At 46.5% G+C, this 23,332-nt stretch overlaps 1 protein-coding gene across 1 annotated transcript in view; it reads right to left on the reverse strand.

The window, feature by feature from the left end:
• The window catches only part of ABHD2 (abhydrolase domain containing 2, acylglycerol lipase), a 95,248-nt gene that overhangs the window by 27,654 nt on the left and 44,262 nt on the right, over positions 1–23,332 (reverse strand). The window contains exons 4-5 of the mRNA XM_059371598.1: positions 6,441–6,616; positions 3,991–4,158 (exon numbers count right to left, since the gene is read on the reverse strand). Of these exons, the coding sequence (XP_059227581.1) occupies positions 3,991–4,158; positions 6,441–6,616 (344 nt within the window). The remainder of the gene's footprint in view (positions 1–3,990; positions 4,159–6,440; positions 6,617–23,332) is intronic.

Genomic DNA, 23,332 nt, shown 5'->3' on the forward strand with positions numbered 1-23,332 from the left:
GGGATGCGATTTTGCCTTAAACCTACGTGTCCAAGTGGGAGCTCCCCCCTTGCTCCTGAGAAGTCTCAGCAGAACACAGTCCCTCACACAGAGAGGTGATGTGGCCTGCAGTTCAAAAGCGCGAGCTTCGGGACTAGACCATCTGGATGGGAAACCTGGGCCACCTGCTCATCAGCTTTGTGATCCAGAGCAAGTTATACAATCTTGCTGGGCCTCAGGTTCCTCGTCTGTAAAAGGGGGACGGCCCGTTTAATACATCCTATCAGTACTCAGAATAGTGCCCGCTACACAACAAACACTATTCATATAAACAATAACGACCACTGCCACCGAGTGGGGGAAAAGTTGCCTGAAACATTCAGCTGCCTCCCTCCTCCTGTCCAGTCCTCACGGAAAATACCCTGCATGGGAAACGTGCATCCAGTCCTCCCGCACGGACCAGGCTGACGCAGTTGGGGGTCTATGAACGGCGAAGGGAAGGAGATTGAAAAGAGGCTTAAGACGGCTCTGCTTTTTTTTTTTATCTTTTCCACTGAAAAGCAGAGGGAGGGAACAGTAATACTAAATAATAAAATAAATAGAAGAGGCTTAAGAAACCGATCATCCAACCGCAATGTAAGGAATGGATTTGGAGCCTGAGTCACGGACAAAGAAAGAAGTCAGCTAGGGAAATGAAGGGCTGTTAGGGACCGCTGGTGTGACGGTGACATTGTGCTAATTATTTTAGGAGCCAGACCGTGTCCTCTCCAGTTCATATGTTGGAGTCCTAGCTGCCACTGCCTCAGAATCTGACTGTATTTGGAGAAAGGGCCTTTAGAGAAATAATTAAGTTAAAACAGTGTCATTGGGGTTGAGTTCTAATCCAGCCTGACTGGTGTCTTCATGAGGAGAGGAGGGCACAGACAGAGAGAGACACACACACACACTCGGACACACAAGACAAGGAGAAGACCGTCACCTACAAGCCTGGGAGAGAAGCTCTCCTGGGGAGGTGGCCCACACCTCGAACTTGAACTCCGGGCCTCCGGGAACAGTGAGAGGGTAAGGGTCTGTCCTTGAGGCCACCCAGATGGCGGTATTTTGTGAGGGCGGTCCTAGCAAACTACAGCAGTTTACAAAGAGTCTGCATAGTTTAGCATCATACACCAAAATAGTCACAGATGGAAGGAAGGGCTTTTTGGGACAAACTCCAAAATAATCTTCGAAAGGGCAGGAAAGGGCAGGAAGGGGGTTGTGGGTAAAATGAGACTGGCCGTAAGCTGAGTAACTGTTGAGGCTGGAGGGTGCGTACACAGAGGCTCATTTGACGATTCTCTCTACTTTTGAACATTTCTCTAACAGAAAAAATTTTTTTAAACACTGAAGAGGAAACATATCTTCTGGGTCATCCGCCCTCCTGGAAAACTACCAGAGTGCGACCAACTATAGGAGTTTACCTCTAAAATGCTGATGAAACAAACTGTAACAACGGCAAATGACAGGAGACGGTTAACTGACTTTGAAAACCTTGGGGGGCTGACTTCTCCCTGGACGGGCTGACTTCGCCCCGTGGATTCTCCTTGCGGGGATCCAGCTCACCAGCCCCCACAAACCACGCCACCCCGAGCCCACTCCCTTCTGTTTAGGAGCTCCAACTCCTGGGACCTCAAGGACCCAGTTCTGATGCTGTTCCGGGAAGAATCCTTCCTTCCGCAACACCAACGCTTGCCTATGGAGACAGGCGGGTTTCTCTCCGCTGCTGCCTCCCCCATCATCCTGTGGCATGGTGATTTACTGATGGAACGTGTCTTATTTATCTGGGTGGCAGAGAGCGTGGCCAATCCCTAGCTTGCATGAACAGATCTTCAAGTATTTGAATAAGGACGAACTGAACATTTAATGAATGGATACTATATGTTAGGTGCTCAGCTACCTGCTAAGTCCTTAGTAACCCAAGTTTAACTGGACAATTGTGACCCCCATTTGGGGCTGTTGAAGAATCTGGAACTGATTGTTAAGTCAGCGGCGGGGGCGAGGGGACCTTCTCTGTGATGGTCCCTGTGCCATACCGCGCCCACTCTTCTCTGCTCCTTCAGCAAATCCCCCAGCTTGTGTGCAAATGTCTCCCAACCTAGTGTCCCTTCCCCATGACCCGTGGCACAGCACTCCTGGGGGCAGGGGGGCCTGGACCACACACACCCAGCACTTTTGCTAGCTCTGACATGATCCCGGACCCCGGAGCAGCCAGACCCAGGCTCTTCTCTTAGCTCTCCTGCTTACCAGCTCTATGCCTTGCCCCAGTTACATGACCTCTCTGTGCCTCTGGGTGGCTTCTCATCACAATTGCACTAAGTGTCCCGCTGGCTGCTGTGGAGATGAAAGGGGTGATGTCTGTGTGAGACATCAGCACAGGGTCAGGCACACGTTAAGTGCCCTTGCTGGTATCTCGTCTTGTTTGTGGCAGTTCGTGCGGTTAGACGGCACTCCCAAGTCTGTCTCTGTCTGCGGTCCTGAGTGAGGCCAAGCCGTGCCTCCTCATTCTCAAATTGGGCAGATGGATTTTTATATCCATGTACAGGTCCTTATTATAATCCTTGCCCATTGTTCTCACTTTTGTGAGAGTCTGCCTGTTTCTGCCTTTTGGATCCAATCCCGTCTCCTACTCGTTCACTCTTCTGTTCCTGAGTGATTTGTAAATCTGGATCTCCACCTCTATCTTCAGGCCACCGACCAACTGTTGAGCAGAAGAGTCTGTAACACGGGGTCTTTAGTCGTGGGAGTGAGACGAGAAGCAGCGGGGTGCGGGGCAGCCTGGTGGGCCCAGAACAGGTGTCCCGCTCATGCCTCCCTACCCGTGCCCTACACGTCACCAGCAGCCGCATAAACCGGCACAGCCTTGCTGGAGGACAGTCTGACAATATGGACAAACAGGCACACAGAATGTCGACTCTGAAATTCTAGCCCTGGAAATTCAGCCCAAAGTAGTCATTAAAGAGTAAAAACAAATTCTATGCGAAAGATATTTGTAGCATCATTATTTAAAATGCCAAAAAACTCTAAACTAAATGGACTACAAAGAGGAAGGGTTAGATAAACAATAATGGAATAATAATAGCAACGGGGCTCTTAAAAAGATTAAATGTAGTGACTACGCACCTTTATGCTAGCGAATATAAGATTATTTAAACTAAGTCACCACAGATATACACACTAAGACTGCCTTTAAATAAAAACGATGTACACACAGATGAAAGAATGGGAAGATAAACCGATCGAAAATTAGAGTTATGGAGAGATGGTGGAAGCAATTTTTGGTTGTTTCCCATTAAAACGCGGAGTAATTTCTTTGGTTATAAACAACCCCAGTGTTTGTGTGTATTCAAACACAAATCTTATGTGTTTATTATTTATGTGTGCGTCTATAATATGAAGGGAGATTTAAAAATAAGAATCAAGAACGGGCAGCCTGGAAGACAGAGCCTTCGTTAACACGGGACTTCAGTTAGAGGCAAGAAGCACTTGTCTCAATATGAGATCCGGTTACTCTCTGCAAGGAACTTGGAACCTGTGAGTCACTGATATGCCAGATTTCCTTCCCAAAGACATGCATGTGCCTCATCGCAACCCTTGCCCGCCGCCAGTCACAAGAGTCCTGGAGAACTGGGGTGGGGATGGCTCAGTGGTGCCAGGCGTGGGCTGCAGGGGGGCCCCTGGCCCTGCTCTGACGCCTAACCACCAGCAGAGGGCAGCGGGGACGTCCTGCCCCCTTGACTTTCACTGGGTCTCCAGGAGGCAGGATGCGCTGGGGGAGGTTCCGGGCCCATCTGAAAGGCTGACCTGAAGCATGGCATCGTAAATGTCCCATACACACCAGCTGCTGGCGTAACCCCGAGCCCTGCTGCCTCTCCAGAGTGGCATAAATTCTGAACTTAGAAAGGTACAGCAGGACGGAAGGGACAGTGCGCTCGTAGTGAGAAGGATAAGGGGGATTCCACGTGGCCGTGGCCTTACCGTAGGTGAACATGCGCGGTGAGGTCAGCTCAATGTTGGGCAAGGCGCCCAGGTGGTTGAGCACGGCGCACCGGTAGCCGTTTTTCTGGGCATAGTCCACAAAGGTGCGGATGTACTGCTTCTCGCTGTGATTGGCAATTCCCGGGCAGATGACCATGGTAACATCATCTATGGGGTAAAGAGAAAAATCCCCATGAACCGCATGAGGCGTGATGATAAATGGCCATGACGATACATCACTGGCCTAGAAAACAGCAGGTGGGAAACTGACATCCATGTTTCCACTAAATTCTCTGGGAAGAAGCGTCTTTCCCTCCTCGGGTGGAGTTAGCCTGATGGGCGCTTCTCAAACTATTTACGGTGAAGGGTCAGTTGTTAAAATTCCCAATCGTGGACAGACAATTTTGAAAAATACGATAAAAATTAATGACTACAAAGGTGAAATGAAAACAATTTAAATCTCAATTTTTTATTATTAGATTCAGCAGATACAAAATTACTCAGCCACACTGCTTTCTAGGTTTCCAAGACTTCCTCTTAATTTCTGTATGAATGACGGGATGCAGGCATGGAAAAACAAGAAGTGGTCTGCATAGACTTCTTTGATCAAGCAATCTGACTTCCAGATATTTGTCTACAGATACAACTATACATTGTGCAGAACAAGAGATGTACATGACAGGTGATAATGGCAAAAGAGTGAACACAAGCTAAATGCTCCCAAATAGAGGTCTGGTTAAATAAATTATTGCACATCCAAGTGATGAAATGTTATGTAGCCCTTAGAAATAACGAGAGACATCTTTACAGGTGCTGATAGGGTGAGCTCTCCAACATGTATTAAGTGGGAAAAAAAGCAAGGTGTGGAAAAGGATTATGAACGCTGCCATTTGCATGGAGGGGAAGAAGACATCTATGTTTAGAAATGCATCCACTAGCCCTGGAATCGTAGTGAGAAACCTAACAGTGGGTACCACTGGGGAGGAGTGTGGGTGGGCAGTAGGAGTAGAAGAGAGATGTATACTTGCTCTGTATATCTTAAAGATACATTTTGAATTTTCTTTTTTTTTTTTTTAAGATTTTATTTATTTATTTGATAGATGGAGATCTCTCAGGACCACAGATTACGTCCTGAGCGAGTGGTACTCTGAAGGACAAAAGCAGGAAGGTGTGATGGATTGACTGGGAAGGTTACATTAGCGAGGGGAGGCAGGGGCTGTCCCTCTGAGGAGGTGACAGCTGAGTTGAGACCTGAGTGACAAGGAGGAGGCAGTCATGGAGGGGTCTGGGGCTGAGTGTAACAGGCAAAGGGAACACCCACTAAACCTTTGGCACCAGCTTGTCAACAGCGCTGGTTACCGTAAAGAACTGAAAGGTACAAGAGGTTTACTGGAACTTCCTCCCAAGTAGTTACCGAGATCCTATAAAAACCAAGGTGCCTTGGGGCGCCTGGGTGGATCAGTCGGTTGGGCATCTGACTCTTGATTTCGGCTCAGGTCATGATCTCAGGGTTGTAAGATCGAGCTCCTCGTCGGGCTCCATGCCCAGTGGAGAGTCTCCGTGGGATTTTCTCTCTTCCGCTTCCCCTCCCCCTACCACTTATGCACGCAAGCTCTCTCTCTGAATAAATAGATAAAATCTTTACAAAATAAAAAAGCACAAAAAACCCCTCAGACCTAGGTGCCTTGCATACTATGGAACTGAGAAGACACGTCCTCCTCTAGGAGGGGCAGTGGGAGGCAGCTGGAGTCCTAACTCCACTCACTTTTGAGTCCTCCCGCGAAGCTTTTTGTAACAGCTGCTTACTAGGCAGGCCGCACAGAGCAACACTGGCTTCCAGCAGCGGCAGTGATCGAGAGGTTTCTGACAGATAGGTATCCCAGAGCCCTGTGTAAATGGACCCAAATGTGTCTTTTTGTCCACAGCAACCTACACAGAGGGTGCCTGCGAGCCTCCACCATCTGCTATTACCCAACAAACCAGACCAGCCTATGCCGCGTCTCTGAGCTTTAGTTTCTCTCATCAGTAGAGTCAGGACAATAAGGCACCCCCACCTCTTGGGGTTGCTACAATGCTTAACTGAAAGAACAGGACCTACAAAGCTCTTAGAAGAGTCTGGCTTCTATTGCTGTAATCAAACCAGAGGCCTGGTCCTGACGGGGCCTGGGCTCCACGTTCTCCCACAGCCCCTTACACCGAGCTTCTGTATCTCACGGGAGGACTAACAACCACGTCCAGCATTGCTGTCTGAGGGGCCCAACGTGGTATCCAGCAAGCACGTGACAGCACGAAGCCTTGCGGGCTGCCCCTGGGTGATGAACCGCAGTGGGCTTCCTCCTAGCCCCCAGCGCGATGCTGAGTTGGCGGGACGAGCGCGTACACCGTGCTCCCTCCCTGCCCAGTGTTCCCATTCCGGGCAATGGCCCCATCGCAGACCTGCGCTAGCTCACCTCCAACACAGTGCTCCGCCAAGGGCTCGAAGAGGTCGAAGGTCGAGGTGGCTCCGTCAGACATGGTGATGAACTTGCGGTGCCCGTAGGGGTGTGGCGACCTCACCCTTCCCATCTTCCCGTACAAGGCCGTCTGGATGTGTCCACTTTTCCCCCAGATCAACGGTGGAATGTATCTAAGAAAGCAGAGGAGGAGAGCTCAGTTTCTGCCACGCTCCTTGAACAGTGCATGGAAAAAACTTCGAGCAAACGTCTTTCAACCTATTTAAGTTCTTTTCCTGTGAATATGGGATTTTCTGTACCTTACATCCACGCCAGGATTGGCGCCCTTTCCCCACTTACTAAACATCCTGTATCAGATCAGCTTTAGAAACCACTGGCACATGTTTACACAGACAGGATTTCAAATTTACAGTGTTAAGTAATTCGATACGAGTTATTTCTGTAACGCAGATGAAAAAGCAAAGCAACTAATACATTTTGAACACATGCTACATCGCAGAGCTAGCCTCATTATCAGATGAGCTAACGTATATAAAGCATCTAGCACACGGCCTACACTCAGTAAATGCTCACTTCTTTGCCTTCCCCCAACAAGACCGGCCCCAGCTATCGTGGGTACCCCGTTAACCAAACCGGCTGCTCTCCCAAGAGTCTATGAGTGCCTCGTGCAGCTGTTGGGGGGTACACTGTATGCTCCAGAGAAAGTGCTGGAAGGGCAGAGCAGTGTAAATATTTGTCGGGTTAAGTGAAAGATAAAGGCTTGTTAGCCCAAGCAAGCCATGACACCACCCTTACCATCGTCCTTTGTGAAAACACGGAGTGACCCTGGTCCCTGGGAGTAAACGCAAAAATCCCCAACTAGTTAACCACTGGGAAAACAGGGTACTCTGTTACAACTAAGAAATGATTATAGTTCGCAGCCCTGGCGTGGGATGGTCCCATTTCCTGAAACTGCCACTGATTTCTCTTGGCCAGCCTTGAGCCCAGGCCTGGTGGTTGGCCAAGATCTGGGTTCTATGTAAACTAGAGTCACAGAACATGAAACATGGTAATGACATCCATCCCTCATCTCTGTATTATATCACAGTGATGAGCACTTAGTTTCTTAAAGATTTATTTTAAGAGAGAAAGTATGCGAGCAGGGGGAGGGACAGACGGAGAGGGAAAAAGCAGATTCCCTGCTGAGTGGGCAGCCCGACGTGGGGCTCGATCCCAGGACCCTGAGATCGTAACCTGAGCTGAAACCAAGAGTCGGAAGCTTAAGTGACTGAGCCACCCTGGTGCTCTGTGGTGAGCAATTTTTTTTTTTTTTAAAGATTTTATTTATTTATTTGACAGAGAGAGAGATCACAAATAGGCAGAGAGACAGACAGAGAGAGAGATGAGGAGAAGCAGGCTCCCTGCTGAGCAGAGAGCCCCATGCGGAACTCGATCCCAGGCCCCAGGGATCATGACCTGAGCCGAAGGTAGAGGCTTAACCCACTGAGCCACCCAGGCACCCCGGTGAGCAATTTCTTAAGAGCTCACTTTAACCCATTTCTCAATTCTTTTTTTTTTTTTAAGGATTTTATTTATTTATTTGACAGAGAGAGAGATCACAAGTAGGCAGTAAGCAGAGAGGCAGGCAGAGAGAGAGAGGAGGAAGCAGGCTTCCCGCCGAGCAGAGAGCCCGATGCGGGGCTCGATCCCAGGACCCTGGGATCATGACCTGAGCCAAAGGCAGAGGCTTAACCCACTGAGCCACCCAGGCGCCCCCCATTTCCCAATTCTTGCCTATCATTTCCATCATACCTGTTGATCCTAAAAACCCTCCTTAAATTAAACCAGACTTACTTTTTTCTTTTTTCTTTTTTTTAAAAACTAATTCATTAAGTCTCCACAAACTTAAGAGAAGTGAAGGTATCACCGTAAGCCAGCCAGTTCCAGAACAAACTTCCTCTGTGCTGGTGCGGAGGAGAGGAAAGATTATTTTAAGACCTTGGGACATTTGCCAGCGTGACACCATAGGTGCAAATCTCAGTGCCGAGGCCATGGCATTCGGGAAGCAGATAGAAGCATTTATAAGAAATGAGTGGATTATGACAGCAACCAAAAGCAAGCCTATAAAGATCACATCAGCTGGACAGCTCAGTATTGCACAAGATTTAGCTACAGCATTTATAAAGGGTTTCAGACGATAAATTACAAACACGGGGAGGGAAGTGATCCAAGAAACCAAATTCCTGGTTGCACCCAGAGGAAAATTCAAAGATAATTTTGTTTATAGAATAAATGAAAATAGAAATGTGCTGAGGTTAAACAGGATAATAGAAATATGAACTAAATTTCATATGCGTATCTCCTGATCTTGTTCAGAATACAAGAGAATTTCAGAAAATGACAAAAGAATAAAATAAAATCTTTTCTTGGTAGTCCGAGGCTTCCCATATAATGATGGCATGTGTGGTCATCCTGATGCTGCCCCCCTGATTCGGGGTCATGTCACCTCTCTGAGGTGGCCTCTAGCCCCTACTCTCGTCCACTTACTCTGGCCTCCACCTGCCAATGGAGGGAAAACCAACCATGTGTGTCCGGCTGTCCCCCTCCACTGCGTGGGTCCTAAGTTGCCCTAGGAGGCCCGCCATGCCCTGCCCGCTTACGTCTTTCTGTGTAAGTTCAGATAAGCCAGAGCCACTGGCCTGTTTCCACTCAGAAGAGGCGTGCTGCCTGCTGTGCTATTTTTATCCCAAGAGCCTTTGCTCAAGCTGTTGCTTCTGCCTGGAATATTCCCCTTTTCTCCCTGCACACCCAATTTTTCTGTTCCGCAGCTACTATCTGTCTTTCAAGACTCACTTCTAATCAGGCTGCTGGGGGAGCTGCCCCTTCTCTGTGCCCCCCGGCAAAGAACCGCTCTTGGCACCGCTCACCTGCGCACAGCTCCGTCCTGGCACCCAGGGGGCCTGATCGACATGAGGGCTCTTTTCAAGCACATTCTTCCCCACCAGCGGCAGGCCAGGCTTGTCCAGCTTTGTGTGTCTCCCCAGGGCGCCCCACATGCCGAGCACGAAGGGAGGACTGCTGGGTGAACTGGGAGCGGACCCACAGAGCAGGCACAGAAGAAACATACACCCTAATAATGTGAGTTGGGCTGTAGCACGATTGGTGTTTGGTTCCTGTCCTCTTTCCAGGCTACCCAGCACCATTCTCAGAGAAAATCCAGAGTATGCACGTGTGCACGTGTGCAGGTGTCCGTGTGTGTGCATGTGTGCGCGTGGGAAAAAGCGACTGCCTCAATATCGCTGGAGGACTTTCTCACTTCAGTGTGAAACAGTGTGCACCGTCAGTTGTGCACAGTGGGCATTTCACAATCATTAATTTAATGACAATACCACCTTCTGATAAAACGCTGTTTTCAATGCAAATCATACCACCACCACACCGGCGTTTACCAAATCGAATTTTCAGACCGCATACACTGTGGCGAAGTGTTGTTGTGTGTTTTCCTGTGTTTGCATAATTTACCCACAGGTCACACGAAAAAATTTAAAAAGGAAAAACCAGAATGGGTGTAACTAGTTACGTAGTTTGGGTCAAGGAGGAAGCATGAATCAAAACAGTGGAATCGGGGTGCCTGGGTGGCTCAGTGGGTTAAAGCTCAGGTCATGATCTCAGGGTCCTGGGATCGAGCCCTGCATGGGGCTCTCTGCTCAGCAGGGAGCCTGCTTCCCCCCTCTCTGCTTACTTGTGATCTCTTTCTCTGTCAAATGAATAAATAAAATCTTTTTTAAAAAAATGGAATCTTTTGATATTTACATAAACATATAAGCACTTAAGAGATGCTACAAAGTGTCCATGGAGGAATCTGCTTTACTCTGGCCCTTCAGAGAGAAGCCTGGCAGCTTCTGCCTTGACCTCCTTGGAAGCCTGGTGCCCTGCTCTGAGGCAGCCAGGACCTGACTACCCCATGAGGAGAGGCAGCCCCGAGGAGGCTGGAGACACAGAATGGAGCGTGGTGTGTGTTTTAAATTCCGAGCACCACCAAACTGTCTTCCAAAACAGATGGACCCAATTTACATTTGCAAATTTTGCACGGAAGTACCTGTCTTCCTCACCCTCATCAATAATTAGCACTGTCAATCTTTCACATTTTGGCCATCTTGACGGGCAAAAAATGGATATTTAACTTCGGTACGTGTTTCTTAAGATGGACTCAATCCGTGGAAAACATGTTTTTTTTTAAATTAATTTATTTTTTAAATTTATTTTCAGTGTACCAGAATTTATTGTTTATGGAAAACACGTGTCTTATTTGAATTGGCATCTTTCTGATTCATATATTTCCCAGTCATTCCTGTTTCTCTTATGTAAATGGTTTGTACCCTTCGTCCATTTTCCTGTTGTATTTTTTATCTTTCTCCAATTGATTCATAGGTGCTGTTCTTATCACCCCTACACCGTGTCATTTTCTATTATATGTTGTAAAGGCTTTCTCCTAGTTTGTCACATATTTTATCTTACATAACTTTCATATTTTGTGGTTAAATTTGTTACTTTTCTTTTCTTTTTTTTTTTTATTTTTTTATTTTTTTTATTTTTTTATTTTTTTTAAAGATTTTTATTTATTTATCTGACAGAGAGAAACCACAAGTACACTGAGAGGCAGGCAGAGAGAGAGAGAGGAAGCAGGCTCCCTGCTGAGCAGGCAGCCCGATGCGGGACTCGATCCCAGGACCCTGAGATCATGACCTGAGCCGAAGGCAGCGGCTTAACCCACTGAGCCACCCAGGCGCCCCACTTTTCTTTTCTTTAAAAAAAAAATTTTTTTTTAAAGTAATCTCTCCACCCAGCATGGGGCTCGAACTCATGACCCTGAGATCAAGAGTCGCACACTCCTCCAACTGAACCAGCCTGGTGCCCCAAATTTGTTAGGTTTTTCTATTAAAACCTTTGTGGTTTTAAAAAGCTATTTGAACACACGACTTCAAATCCATTCCTCAGTATTTCCTTCTATTATGCCTATAGTTTTTAAAAAACGTATTACCCTTAAATCTACTTATTTTTGTAAATGACGCAAAGTAAAGATCTAATTCATTTTTCCCTGACAGTTAGCTAGTTAACTTTATACTATAAATGGATCATCCTTTCCCTACTGATTTTAACTGTCGTCTTTAACATATACCAAGTTCCCAATGAAACATTTAGATATTTTTCTATATTTTCTTTTCTGATTCATTGATCTATGTGTCTGTTCTTGTGCCAGAATGACTCTGTCTTAATGAACATAGCTTTAGGGACTATTTTGAGAGTTGCTAGTGCAGGCTTTCACTTTTCCTTTCCAAAATTTTCTTGGCAGATTTTCGGCATTTTGATTTCCAGGTGAATTACAGGATTAGCATGAAAATTTGGGATTTTACATGAAAATTTTGGGATTTCTTATTGTTGACACATCTTGGGGAAATCGGACATCTTTACAATTTTTATTTGTCCCATTAAAAAAACATACTGTATCTCTCTATAACTCAAGCATTTATGTCCTACGGTAAAACTTTATAGCCTGCTTCACGTTGCAATACTCGGTTTTTACTACACTAATTAGCATGCATTTCTACATTTTTAAAAAAGCTATTCTTAGAGTGAGCATCTGGGTGCATTTTACTCCTAGCTCCCTGAAAGCAGAGGCAATGTCTTCTGTGCTAACACATATGCTAAATTGTCCAATGTTGTGCTGTGGCCAGTGAGTAATAAATGCTTGTTGTAAATAAACGGATGTTATTAAAAAAGAAGCTAAACCACAACAAAATAGAGAGGCCAGTGTGTCCTGATCTTCTGAACCTATCTGTACACAACACCAGGCTATACTAACAGAATCACCCAATGGGAAAGTCCACAAGGGAAAATCAGGAACCCCCCGTCTGTGGCCCTCCATATACACATACACACTGCGTTTGGGCAGATGGAGTTCACATCAGCAAGGACAGATGGCTGTTGGGCTGTTTACAAAAGAGCTGGGGGAAAAAAAAAAAAGTTGACTAATGCTTATCTTTGCCCTCAATCTGTGAGTGACCAATCAATTGTTTCTTATAGGACCTGGGTTCTTTGGTTGACGTCAAACTACTTTATAGCAATCGGATGCAGACCTAGCTGTCATTCCCTCGGATTCTCTCCAGCTGCCCTCTAGGAACCTGGCACAGAGCTGGCACACTATGTCATCTGAGACTGTGCCCCCCTACCCCCATTCCCCGCAGGCAGGTCCCTTTCAGTGAGCCAGAAGCCCTGCAGCAGCTCCTCCTTGGCTACAATTTTATGTTTGTTTCAGACAAGATGCTAGGATTAATGTAACACAATCCAACCCCAATGAATTTAAGAAGGTACAGTGCTGGGGTGCTCCCCAAGTAGACAAGAGGCTAGAGGACCAGGCTTGAAGGAGGTAGGCTCGAGGAAAGAAAGTGGGGCTGCTGTATGAATGTGCTGTCTACACAGTCCGCCGCACCTCCAGGAGGCAATGCCCCAGGAGTGGGGTGTCTCAAAGGAGGGAATTTGGGGGGGGGGGCAGAGCACCCTGATTTATTTCCTGCGTGCAATGGGAGAAGACTTCCCCAAGAGGAAATTTGTGTCCCCTTGGAGAAAAAGAAAGGATGCTGGGCAGCCAGAAAGCGACATATGCTCCCCACAGGGTCTGAGGCTAGACCCATCTTTGCTTTAAGAGGCTGCTTCAGTGCCCCTGATATCCCACAGCCTTCTTCAAACCGGCATGTTCCCATCTAATCCCTCCGAAGTCTCTTCTTTCTGTCCTTGTTCCCAATGTTGGTCCCAACTCAGCATTTCCCATAATTCCTAAATGTATTTACTTTGAAGAACTTGCTGTATGCGCTGTAGATTAGAAACAGGCAGCTCGCTGGCTCCAGTGGTCTTTTTTCTCGCCCACTCATCTTTCTGAAAGCAGACTTTATCACATCCAAGAGTTTGTGCTGTTTTCTTTAAAGGAGAAATCTAGAAAAGTAGAGTTTTTATGACTCCTGGTCAATGATCTTTACTGGTCTTAAAGTAGCTCATTTCGTGCAACCCATCACTTTGCCCCACTATTTTTTTGAGGTAAAATTCACATACCCTGAAATTAACCTTTTGAAAGCGCCCGGTTCCCGAGCATTTGGTACATTCACAGTACCACACAATCATCGCCTCTGTCTGGTTCCAGAACATTTCTTCGCTCCCACAGGAGACCTTGTATGTGTTAAGCTGTTACTCTTCGTTCTCCCCTCCCTCCTGACCCTGGCAACCACTCATCTGTTTTCTGCTTCTGTGGAATGACATATAATAGATATTTTACATAAATGGAATTGTTGAGTCTGTGACTTTTTATCTTGTGATTTTTCACTTAGCACAAAGTTTTTGAGGTTCACCCATGTGGTAACCTGGATAAGTACCTCATTCCTTTCTACGGCCGAATAATATTTCATCGTAGGCATATACCGACCACATTTTCTATAGCTGTCCCTGACCCGACGGACACCGGGCTGTCACCACCTGTTGGCTATGGTTGGCTATACAAGTTTTCTTCGAACTCCTGTTTTCAGTTCGTTAGGGTATATTTAGGAGCAGAAGAATTTCTGGATCATATGGTCATTCTATGCTTAACTTTTTGTGCAACCTTCAAACTTTTTTCCATAGTGGCTGTACAAGTTTACATTGCCACCAGCAAGACACGAGGGTTCTAAGCTTTCCACATCCCCACCAGCCTTTGTTACTTTTCTTTTTTTTTTTTAATTGTTATAGCCTTCCTAGCGATATTGAACATCCCTCTATTTTTTTTTTTAAAGATTTTATTTATTTATTAGAGAGAGAGCACGAGCGGGGGGTGAGAGGAGGAAGCAGGCTCCCCACTGAGCAGACGGCCTGATGCGGGGCTCGATCCCAGGACTCTGGGATCGTGACCTGAGCCGAAGGCAGATGCTTCACCGACTAAGCCGCCCCGAACACCCCTACTATTTTGACTTGAGGCCATTTCCTTCTACTCTGTCTCTACTTCCATCTCTACTTTTAATATTTACCACAATTTTAAAAATGAATTTGTTGATTAATAAATACATATAACCAGTCTTATTCACTTCAATTCACAATGGCTATTATCGGTAAAAAGGATCGAATCAGAATAAAATCGGCAACAGTCAACTGCATGTGGTATAATTTAGTACTGTCTAAAATTTGACAAAAGAATCCAATCTTCAAAAAAAATCTTAGAGTCCAGTTTCCATAAAAGCATTTAGAATTGCAAAATTTAACCCAGAGAATGGGACTTGGAAATAACAGCATGAGAGAACTTGCTACAGCAGAAGCTATAGACCGTAACCTATAATACGGACAAAATCCTGATTCCAAGCTTTGTAGAAAAATTTAAATGGAAAACAAACCTGATGAAGATAAAATTTAACTACATCATATTAAAAAAATCATCACAGAATCAAAATATCTCAGTAGGATTTGCTCCAGAAAATATTCTCTGAAACGATTTAATGTTAGCCTAACTTTGATGAAAATATTTGTATTTTAAATGTCCTTGGGTTCAGCCCCTCCTGACTTTTCCTGGTGGGAGTGCAGGTGGTTGGAAATCAGCTCACACTCTCTTCCTGCCTGTTCCTCCTTCCCAGGCCAACCAAAGAAGGCAAGAGACACGGGACCAACAAAGAAGATGGTACAAGCTGAAGCGTAAGGAGCGGGATGGGGGGAAGGTCTATAATGCAGGGCCCCTCGTGGTCTGTGGAGGGGTGGCTGGGCACGCCACTTGCTGTGGATCTCCAGGGAGGTCACCTGAGGAGTCCTGCTTTTACTCTATTAGGAAGGAAACAAGGGGGCTCCTGGTTTCCCGGAGACGAAGGGAATGCAAGGGAAGAGTCACCATGCTCTAATTATTAATCTGCACGACTGAGATACAGGCGAAGGCCAAGGCCACTGGAATCGTACTACAGCTCAGAAACCTCGCCTGTAGTGAAACACGGACCTCTCCCTCAGTCACGGGGGGCATGTGAAGGACGTTCCCTCAGGCCCTTGAACAGAGGAAGTCAGGGACGTTTGAGGTAGTAATAGAGGTTCTAGCACCACGAATATATGGACCTCCTTTGAACATGGAGTGTGATAAATTAAACTGCCATTTTCTTTATCTGTAACACTTCACAATTTTTCAAAGTTCTTTTTGTCTATGATCTTATTTGCCTTTGATTAAAGTTTATGAAATGGCAGATGTTGTTAGCCTCATTTTACCACGGGGACCCAGAGACCAGAGGGTTAATGGCATGGCCCCGGTCACTATGCTTACCAAAGGCAGAATTAAGACTTCACCTGGGTCCTTGTCCACTGTGTCCACCGTGTTTGCTTGGATGGTAAGATAGACACAAGGGGGTTGAGTAGATGTTGTCATTATAGAGGCTCTTACGATTCCATTAGTCATTCTTTAAAAATACTGGAGTTTTCTAGAACCAATGCAAATGGGACCGCTTGTATCTTCAGTAGTCAACAGCCAGCCTCTGGCTTTAAAAATATATCCAATTAACATACACACATTTTGGTGTTGTCCATTTTTAAGGCCACTGCCAGCCAGGGGCGTTTCAACAACATGGCAAGACCTGTTTTGTTGTTGTTGTTGTTTTAGATTTTATTTATTTGAGAGAGAGAGCAAGGGGAGGAGGAGAGGGAGAAGGAGAGAGACAAGCAGGCTCTGTGCTGAGTGTGGAGCCTGACAAGGGCCTCGATCCCAGGACCCCAAGATCATGACCTGAACCAAAACCAAAAGTCGGATGCTCAACTGACTGAGCCACCCAGGCGCCCCGAGCGCTGGTATTTATTCCCAATATAGATCTGCTTATTGAGAAACAATGAACCAGGGTTTCTAAGCCAGAAGCTGACAATAAACAGGAGAAAGGACAAACACTCAGACCAAGTTCTGGGGCTCCTGCAAGAACAGGACAACAACGGTCACGGTGAAGGGGACCATTCAGGAGTGTCCCCGTCCTCCACGGCAGTGTGGTGTGGTGTGGTCACATCTCACCCACAGCTTGGTCCTCCAGTGAAAAGGCGAAACTATCAACTAGAGTCAAATCTCCCTGAAAAAGGAACATACTATCTCTGTGAGTGGGCTCAGGCGGCTCTCCCCACAGGGCTGGGCAGGTGGCTGGGGGGGCTTGAGGTGAGGGCCGTGCCGTGGAACAAAGAACCACGTCTTTAAATGCAAGGAGGCAGCAAGATGTTCCCTCTCACACAGAGGCACACAGGCTGATGGGGCCTCAGGCTCAGCTGAGTGGAAAGGCGTGCTGAGGGCCTGGCACGAATGCAGTCGTGTAGGAGTGTGTGCACGTGTGTGTGCGCGTGCACACGTTTCTCCCCTCCTTGGTGTACAGAGTTGAATCTGCATATATGAAAAGTACATGGGATGCAACTCCACTATGTACTAGAAAGAAAATCAGGGGAATACTGTAATGTTAAAAAAAAAAAAAAAAAAGTACTAAGGCACTCCTCTTTAATTTACACCCTGCCTAAATTCAAGGGTATTGGGCAGAAGAAGGAACTCAACATGGAGCAATCTATCTGCACGATTCCATGGGGCGTCCACAGCCACCTTGGCTATCCATCTAGAACTTACTGCTGAGGTTTAAAAGGTCACCTGACAAAATGAGTGGCCCTCTTCTCAAGCATTTGTGACTTTAGATTGTTAGCAGTCGTTAACACAGCACTTAGCTGGAAGCCTCACCTGTCCACAGGTCTCATCTTTGTTCCCTGTGTAGACCGCTCACTCTGCAGACACGGGGCCGCCATTTTGTACTCTGCCCCTCATGCCTCCCTCTCCTTTTGCAAACCCAGACCAAAGGGACACTTTAGTGACAGGGAAAAAAGCAGAGGAGTTACACTGTCCTGGGAACCTCGCTCTGGAATGGCTGATCGTGTCCTTGGCTGGCTTTGTGCCCAGTACCAGCCAGGGAGCAAGGCAGGGTGGGGACTGTTCAGAAAACGTGCGCTCAGGATCCTTCCTCAGTTGCCACAGCGAATGCCCATCTCAAGAGCCCCTCCACTCTGCTCAGAGCACACGTGCAGATAAACAAATTTCCCATTTCAAGAAAGGTATCTGTCCTCTGAGCAGAAGGATGACCTTTACTCTGACCAAGAAATTTGTTTTGAGAGTGACAACATGGCCCAGAAAGGCCTCGAGGCTGGCGTCTGGGACCAAACCAAAGACCTGTTATCGGGATGGCCTGCCTTGGCCCATATGTTCTTTTGGCTCTTCGAGACTGAGTCAATTGAATTCAGAGATTAAAAAGACATAGTGCCTGCCCTTTTAGGGTTCACAATCTGGGGGTAGAAGGATGTGAGAAATATACAGACAGCCATTGTCACGGAGAGGAGTGAGCACTGGGGTCTGAAAGGCAGAATGGGGTGATCGGATGGGGAGGTATAGTCACATGGCTGAGAAGTACCCGTTTAACTCCGTGCATGACGGTGAGTGTTGAGGACTGGCTGTCTGTGCCCCTCAACCTTCACGTGTCGATGCCCTGCCCTGTGATGTGACAGTATGTAGAGGTGACACCTCTGGGAGGTAAGTAGGTGTAGACGAGGTCATGAGAGTAGAGCCCCAAGATGAGACTCATGTCCCTATAAGAAAATGGTGAGACCAGAGCTCTCCCTCTCTGCTGTGTGAAGCCACAGGGAGATGGTGGCCATCTGCAAATCAGGAAGATGACTCTCACCAGACACCGAATCTGCTGACACCTGCTCTTGGGCCCGCCAGCTTTTGACAGCAGTGAAAAAGAACTATGTGTTGATTAAGTTACCAATTTTATGGCACTCTGTTATAGCCATCCAATTTAAGACAGGGAATCTAAGGTCCCCAGACAGCGGGGACATTTCTGAGCATCCAGCCTCTGTGTCCAAGACTGAACTAGTCCTGTCTCTCACCGAGTCTGCACAACAGCTCTGAGTGAGGACATCACCCCCATTGTACAGATGAGGGAATCAGGGCCTTGACTTGCCTTGCGTCACAAGGTCAGGATTGGGGGACAGGTGTCTAGCTTCAGGTCAGAGCCTTTCTCACTGGGCCCCAGTCAAGACACGTCAACTCCCTCAACCAGAGGCTAATGTAACAGACATCTTTGCATCTGGTTTTTCCTATCTGATCATTTGTCTGACTGTTGCATTAACTCATGTTCTTCTGAATGGAGAACTGAATTTGTTGGAACTTCTCTAAGGTTTTCTTCGCATACATTAAACAAAAAAACCATTTCTTTGATTTTACATATTTTTCACAATTGTAAACGGCTCCCTAATATTAGTAAAGATTTTCTGTGTAGGAGATCCACTTGGAGGGTAACTACTTTGAATATTCATGTTTGATTATTTCTAATACAAGGCCAGAATGTTAATAAAATCATTCTGAACCTCTCCTCAAAGGTAATGAGACCCAGGAGAGAGGATGTGGGGTGCTGTGGAAAGGCGAGGGGTCTCTGATTTGGGGAAGCATTTTTATCCTACATTAATGCGGGAGAATAAATTAATTAGGACAAGGATCAGTGCTGGGGGTGGTGGTAGAGGGTGTGCACACAGGAAGCAAAGCTTTGTGGCAGCCCCAGAAGTTCAAAAACTGAGCTCCAGGACTTCCTGTGTGTGTGTGTGTGTGTCTGTGTACATGTTTGTGTGCCCACAGGGGAGGTAAGAAAGCAGGAAAGGTGTAGAACCCTTGAGAGGTCAGAGGTTTATAGATACTTATCCTGGATCCTTCCCCTCCATAGGCCTTGAGCCCAGGACCTCCTGCTGCTCCCCCCACGGACCCCTACGGTTCCCTCCCCCTGTGGCCTCTCCCCCCTCAGCCAGCCTGTCTGCCCGGAAGCCAGCAGATCTGTGTGAACCCAGCCCATCAGGTCTCGGCCTTCTCCAGACATGAACAGACCACACTCCCCGACCCCCACCCAGTCCTGCTGGGGAGGCAGGGAAAGGACTTTGTCATTCGCTTCGAGCCTTTCATCTCAAAGTGGCAAGTGGCATATTCAGCTTCCCAAACACCCATTAATAGGCTCATCAGAAATCTGCTTTGCACACAGCCTTTTCCCCCCACTGGAGGCAAATACTTCTTCACAGCTGTCACACATTACATTTTCACTGTCGTTACTCGATGTTCTATTCCTGAATTGCAGGATGAAGCCCAGGAAAATTCCAGTGCAGAGATGGTTTGTTTCTGCCTGAAATGACCAAAAGTGGCCTGAGCAAACTAGAGAGAAACCATCTCCTGTTCCTGGAACTGGTTTCTAAATAGTGGGACAGAGGCGACCAGGCCGCAGTGACCCACCCTGTATCCTGTGCGAGCTATAAGAACGGGACTGTTAGACAGAGAGGCACAGGAGTGACAATAAAGCCACTTAAAAAGAAACCACATTCTTTTGCTTCAAGGAAAAATAAATACAGTTTTCAAATTCAAAGAAAAGCAGTTACAAATCCTCAGAATTGTATTCACGCACTAAATGCATCTGATCTCACTATGTTTCTGCTCCAACAACAGCTTTTAGGACTGGCCACACCTGTCCAGGTGAAAGCTCCATCCTCTTTCCTGTCTGTCTCAACCTGGTCTTAACACTGCTACCATAGGCTGGTAGCTTATTAGGAGGCTCTGTCCAGGAAAGAGCTAGTCCCATCAAGGGCCAGTAGGAAACTGGAGGGCAAACTCGCTCGGCTCACCCACACTTTGCCCAGAACCCACTCCTTCTCGGCCTCACCCTTCCTGTTGCTAAATTATGGATTTGGAAAACCAGCTTGTGCTGACTGAACAGGACCTGTGCTGATGCACAGCCGACGGAACACTTCTGTTTTGTCCCCGTCTCCCCCACAGGGACCCCTCCCTCATCCGCTGCTCCTTGCCCAATCCACAATTGCCTTTTGTCCGCTTCTCAGCCCAAGGCCACCTCAAAATCTGTGACTGGCGAAGACAAGCCAAAAAGTCCCACCGCGTTTGCTACTATTCCCAGAGCAGGACACCCAGTCTCTGTAAATGTGAAGTTCCTGGAAGATCCACCTGGGATGCCCTTTAGAAACCCGGGAATCGAGAAATGACGTCTAAGAGTTAAAATGTTGGCATGCCACATCAGACACGTGTCTTGCTTCTGTTTCGTGTGCAGATAATAATTCACAAAAGGGTAATCCGTGATGTTGGAAAAAAGGGGATTCTTAAAAGATTTAATTTAGGGCGCCTGGGTGGCTCAGTGGGTTAAGCCGCTGCCTTCGGCTCAGGTCATGATCTCAGGGTCCTGGGATTGAGTCCCGCATCGGGCTCTCTGCTCAGCAGGGAGCCTGCTTCCTCCTCTCTCTCTGCCTTCCTCTCTGCCTACTTGTGATCTCTCTCTGTCGAATAAATAAATAAAATCTTAAAAAAAAAAAGATTTAATTTAAAAATGTGCTTCTTTTGTCAGTAATTACTGATATCATTACTAAAAACCCACGTTAAAAACCTGACTCCATTCCTGTTCCCAGGGAAGTCGCGGTCAAGAGAAGGTGAGAAGAAAATTGTATAATGCTCCTTCGGGCTCTGGAGAGATTGGAACAGATCAACTAGCATTGGAAAACTCCGCACTGCAAACGTGTTAATTCTCTCTGAATTATCTATAAGTCTAACAGATACACAGTAAAAAAAAAAAAAAAAAAAAACATATTTGGAATCAAACAAGCATTCTAAAGTTCACATGAAAAACTGAATGGGCTATAACTGCCAAGGAAATCCTGAAAAAGCAGAGTGGCGAGGGGGGTTAGCCGCACTCTCGCTGCCTGTAGCAAAACATATTTAAAAACTACAAATCTGCGAATGGTATATATTGAGGATTATCAACAGAATGGAACAGACTGGAAATGTGCCTAAATACATCCAAGAAATTTAGTAGGCGAGAAAGGTGGCATTTCAGTAAATGGGGTAAAGACGGATTGTTCGACAGAGGGTGTTGGGTAAAGGGTAGCCATCGATGAAAAAATTAAGTTGGAGCCACACCTCGCACCAGGAAACATTCCAGAGAGGTCGAGCATTTCACAACAGAGAATGGTACCATCTACGTGCTAGGAAAGGATGGAACTAAAAAAATAAAACAATCATATGAGGAAGGCCTTGCTGAGAAAAACAGAAATCCCCAAAGCCAAAAGAAACAATCAAAAGATTTGACTATGCGGGGCACCTGGGTGGCTCAGTGGGTTAAAGACTGCCTTCGGCTCAGGTCATGATCCCAGGGTCCTGGGATCGAGCCCTACATCGGGCTCTCTGCTCTGCAGGGAGCCTGCTTCCTCCTCTCTCTCTGCCTGCCTCTCTGCCTACTTGTGATCTCTGTCTGTCAAATAAATAAATTAAATCTTTAAAAAAAAAAAAAAAGATTTGACTATGCAAACTTTTTTTTTTTTTTTTAATCAGCACGGTAACCACCATGGGCAAAATCAAAAGACAGAGGACAAACTGAGAACAAATATTTGCAAGTCATACGACAAAAGGCTCATTTCCCCAGCACATAAAGAACTCTCCCAGGTGAATGGGAAAAAGCCTGGTGACCATCAGGAAAATGGGAGGTGGCTCCCAGTAGGCAGGTAAGAGAAATGGAAACAAAAAAAGTTCTTAAACGTTGAAAAGATGCACGGCCTCTTTCATAAGAGGAAATACAAAGAAGAATCACATCAGTAAAATATTTTTCACCTACCAGATTGGCAAACATAAAAAAGGAGGAGACCCCCTTCTGTTGGCAAAGCATGGGGGGCAAGAGACGCTTCTAGTTTATTCTACATGGGCACGTGTGCATAACGCAAATGCACAATTACATTACAGCGGTGTGAAAGCCAACAGTTAGAGACAAGAGAAACCTCCGTGAGTAGATGGATGAAACCAAGGGCTCCCCACTCTGGAATCCCAAGCAGCAGAGACGTCCATGGCGTTAGTGTGGAAAGGTCCCACAGTGGTGTTTCATGAACAGTAATAGCGAGGTGCACAACACTTTGAGTACAGTCTGCTACTCCGTGCAATAAAAGGAAAGGCAGCCTGTGAGTGTGTATGTGTGTGTAAGTGCTGTTTTTACATGGGAAAACTGCGAAACTGGGAACAGTGGTTGAAGGCATAACTTTACACCAAAACGCGTGGGAGCCCACTGACGGCGAGGGACAACACGGCAGAAGAAAACAAGGTCACACACTCTGCTTCTCGGGGAACCTCCCGGAAACAGCTGCTGCCTCTTGAGCAAGCTGAGCCCCGAGCTGAGAGTAAAAAGAAGGAAATGATGCAGCTGTTCTGGAGCTTTCCGTGAGAGGAACTTGGTTCCCAAGAGCTGAAAGAAGCCACTGTTGGCGGCTGTGGTTCAGCTCTGCTGAAACGGCTGCCCTCGCCTATGGCATGAGAAGGCAGAAAAATATTTTCTCAAATAGTCACCCACTCCACCCTTGTGAAGACTTGCCGCAGCTCAGGCACTAAACCTTCATTCTTGTCCTCACAACAAGACAGTTGAGCATGTTCTAGAAAGTTCTGCGAAAGCAGTCTCTCTCTCTCTCTGCATGCAAAGGACAGACTCAAAAGGCAGCGAGCGGCTGGTGTCACTGCTTGTACTTATAACTGGCAATGAACCACACATGACTTTTAAAACTAGGAAGGTTGAAAAGTATGTTCGGAGGCCTCTTGATTTGATTTTGTATCAATCTGAAACAGCTAGAAGAGATCAAATAAAATTCATCCAAATCCTCACAACCCTCAAGAAACTATTTTCATTTTTGTTTCCTTTTTACTGGTATCTATTTGAATATGGAGTATTTAACATAGTTATACTAATAATATACATAATTTTGTCTTCTGCTTCCCCCCCCACTTACTCCCTGTTTTCTCATTTGCACGGTCATTGTCCTAAGTTCTAGATGACCGCACACAATTCTGT

The sequence above is a fragment of the Mustela nigripes genome, chromosome 13, assembly GCF_022355385.1.
Source record: "Mustela nigripes isolate SB6536 chromosome 13, MUSNIG.SB6536, whole genome shotgun sequence".
NCBI classification, from domain to species: Eukaryota; Metazoa; Chordata; class Mammalia; order Carnivora; family Mustelidae; genus Mustela; species Mustela nigripes.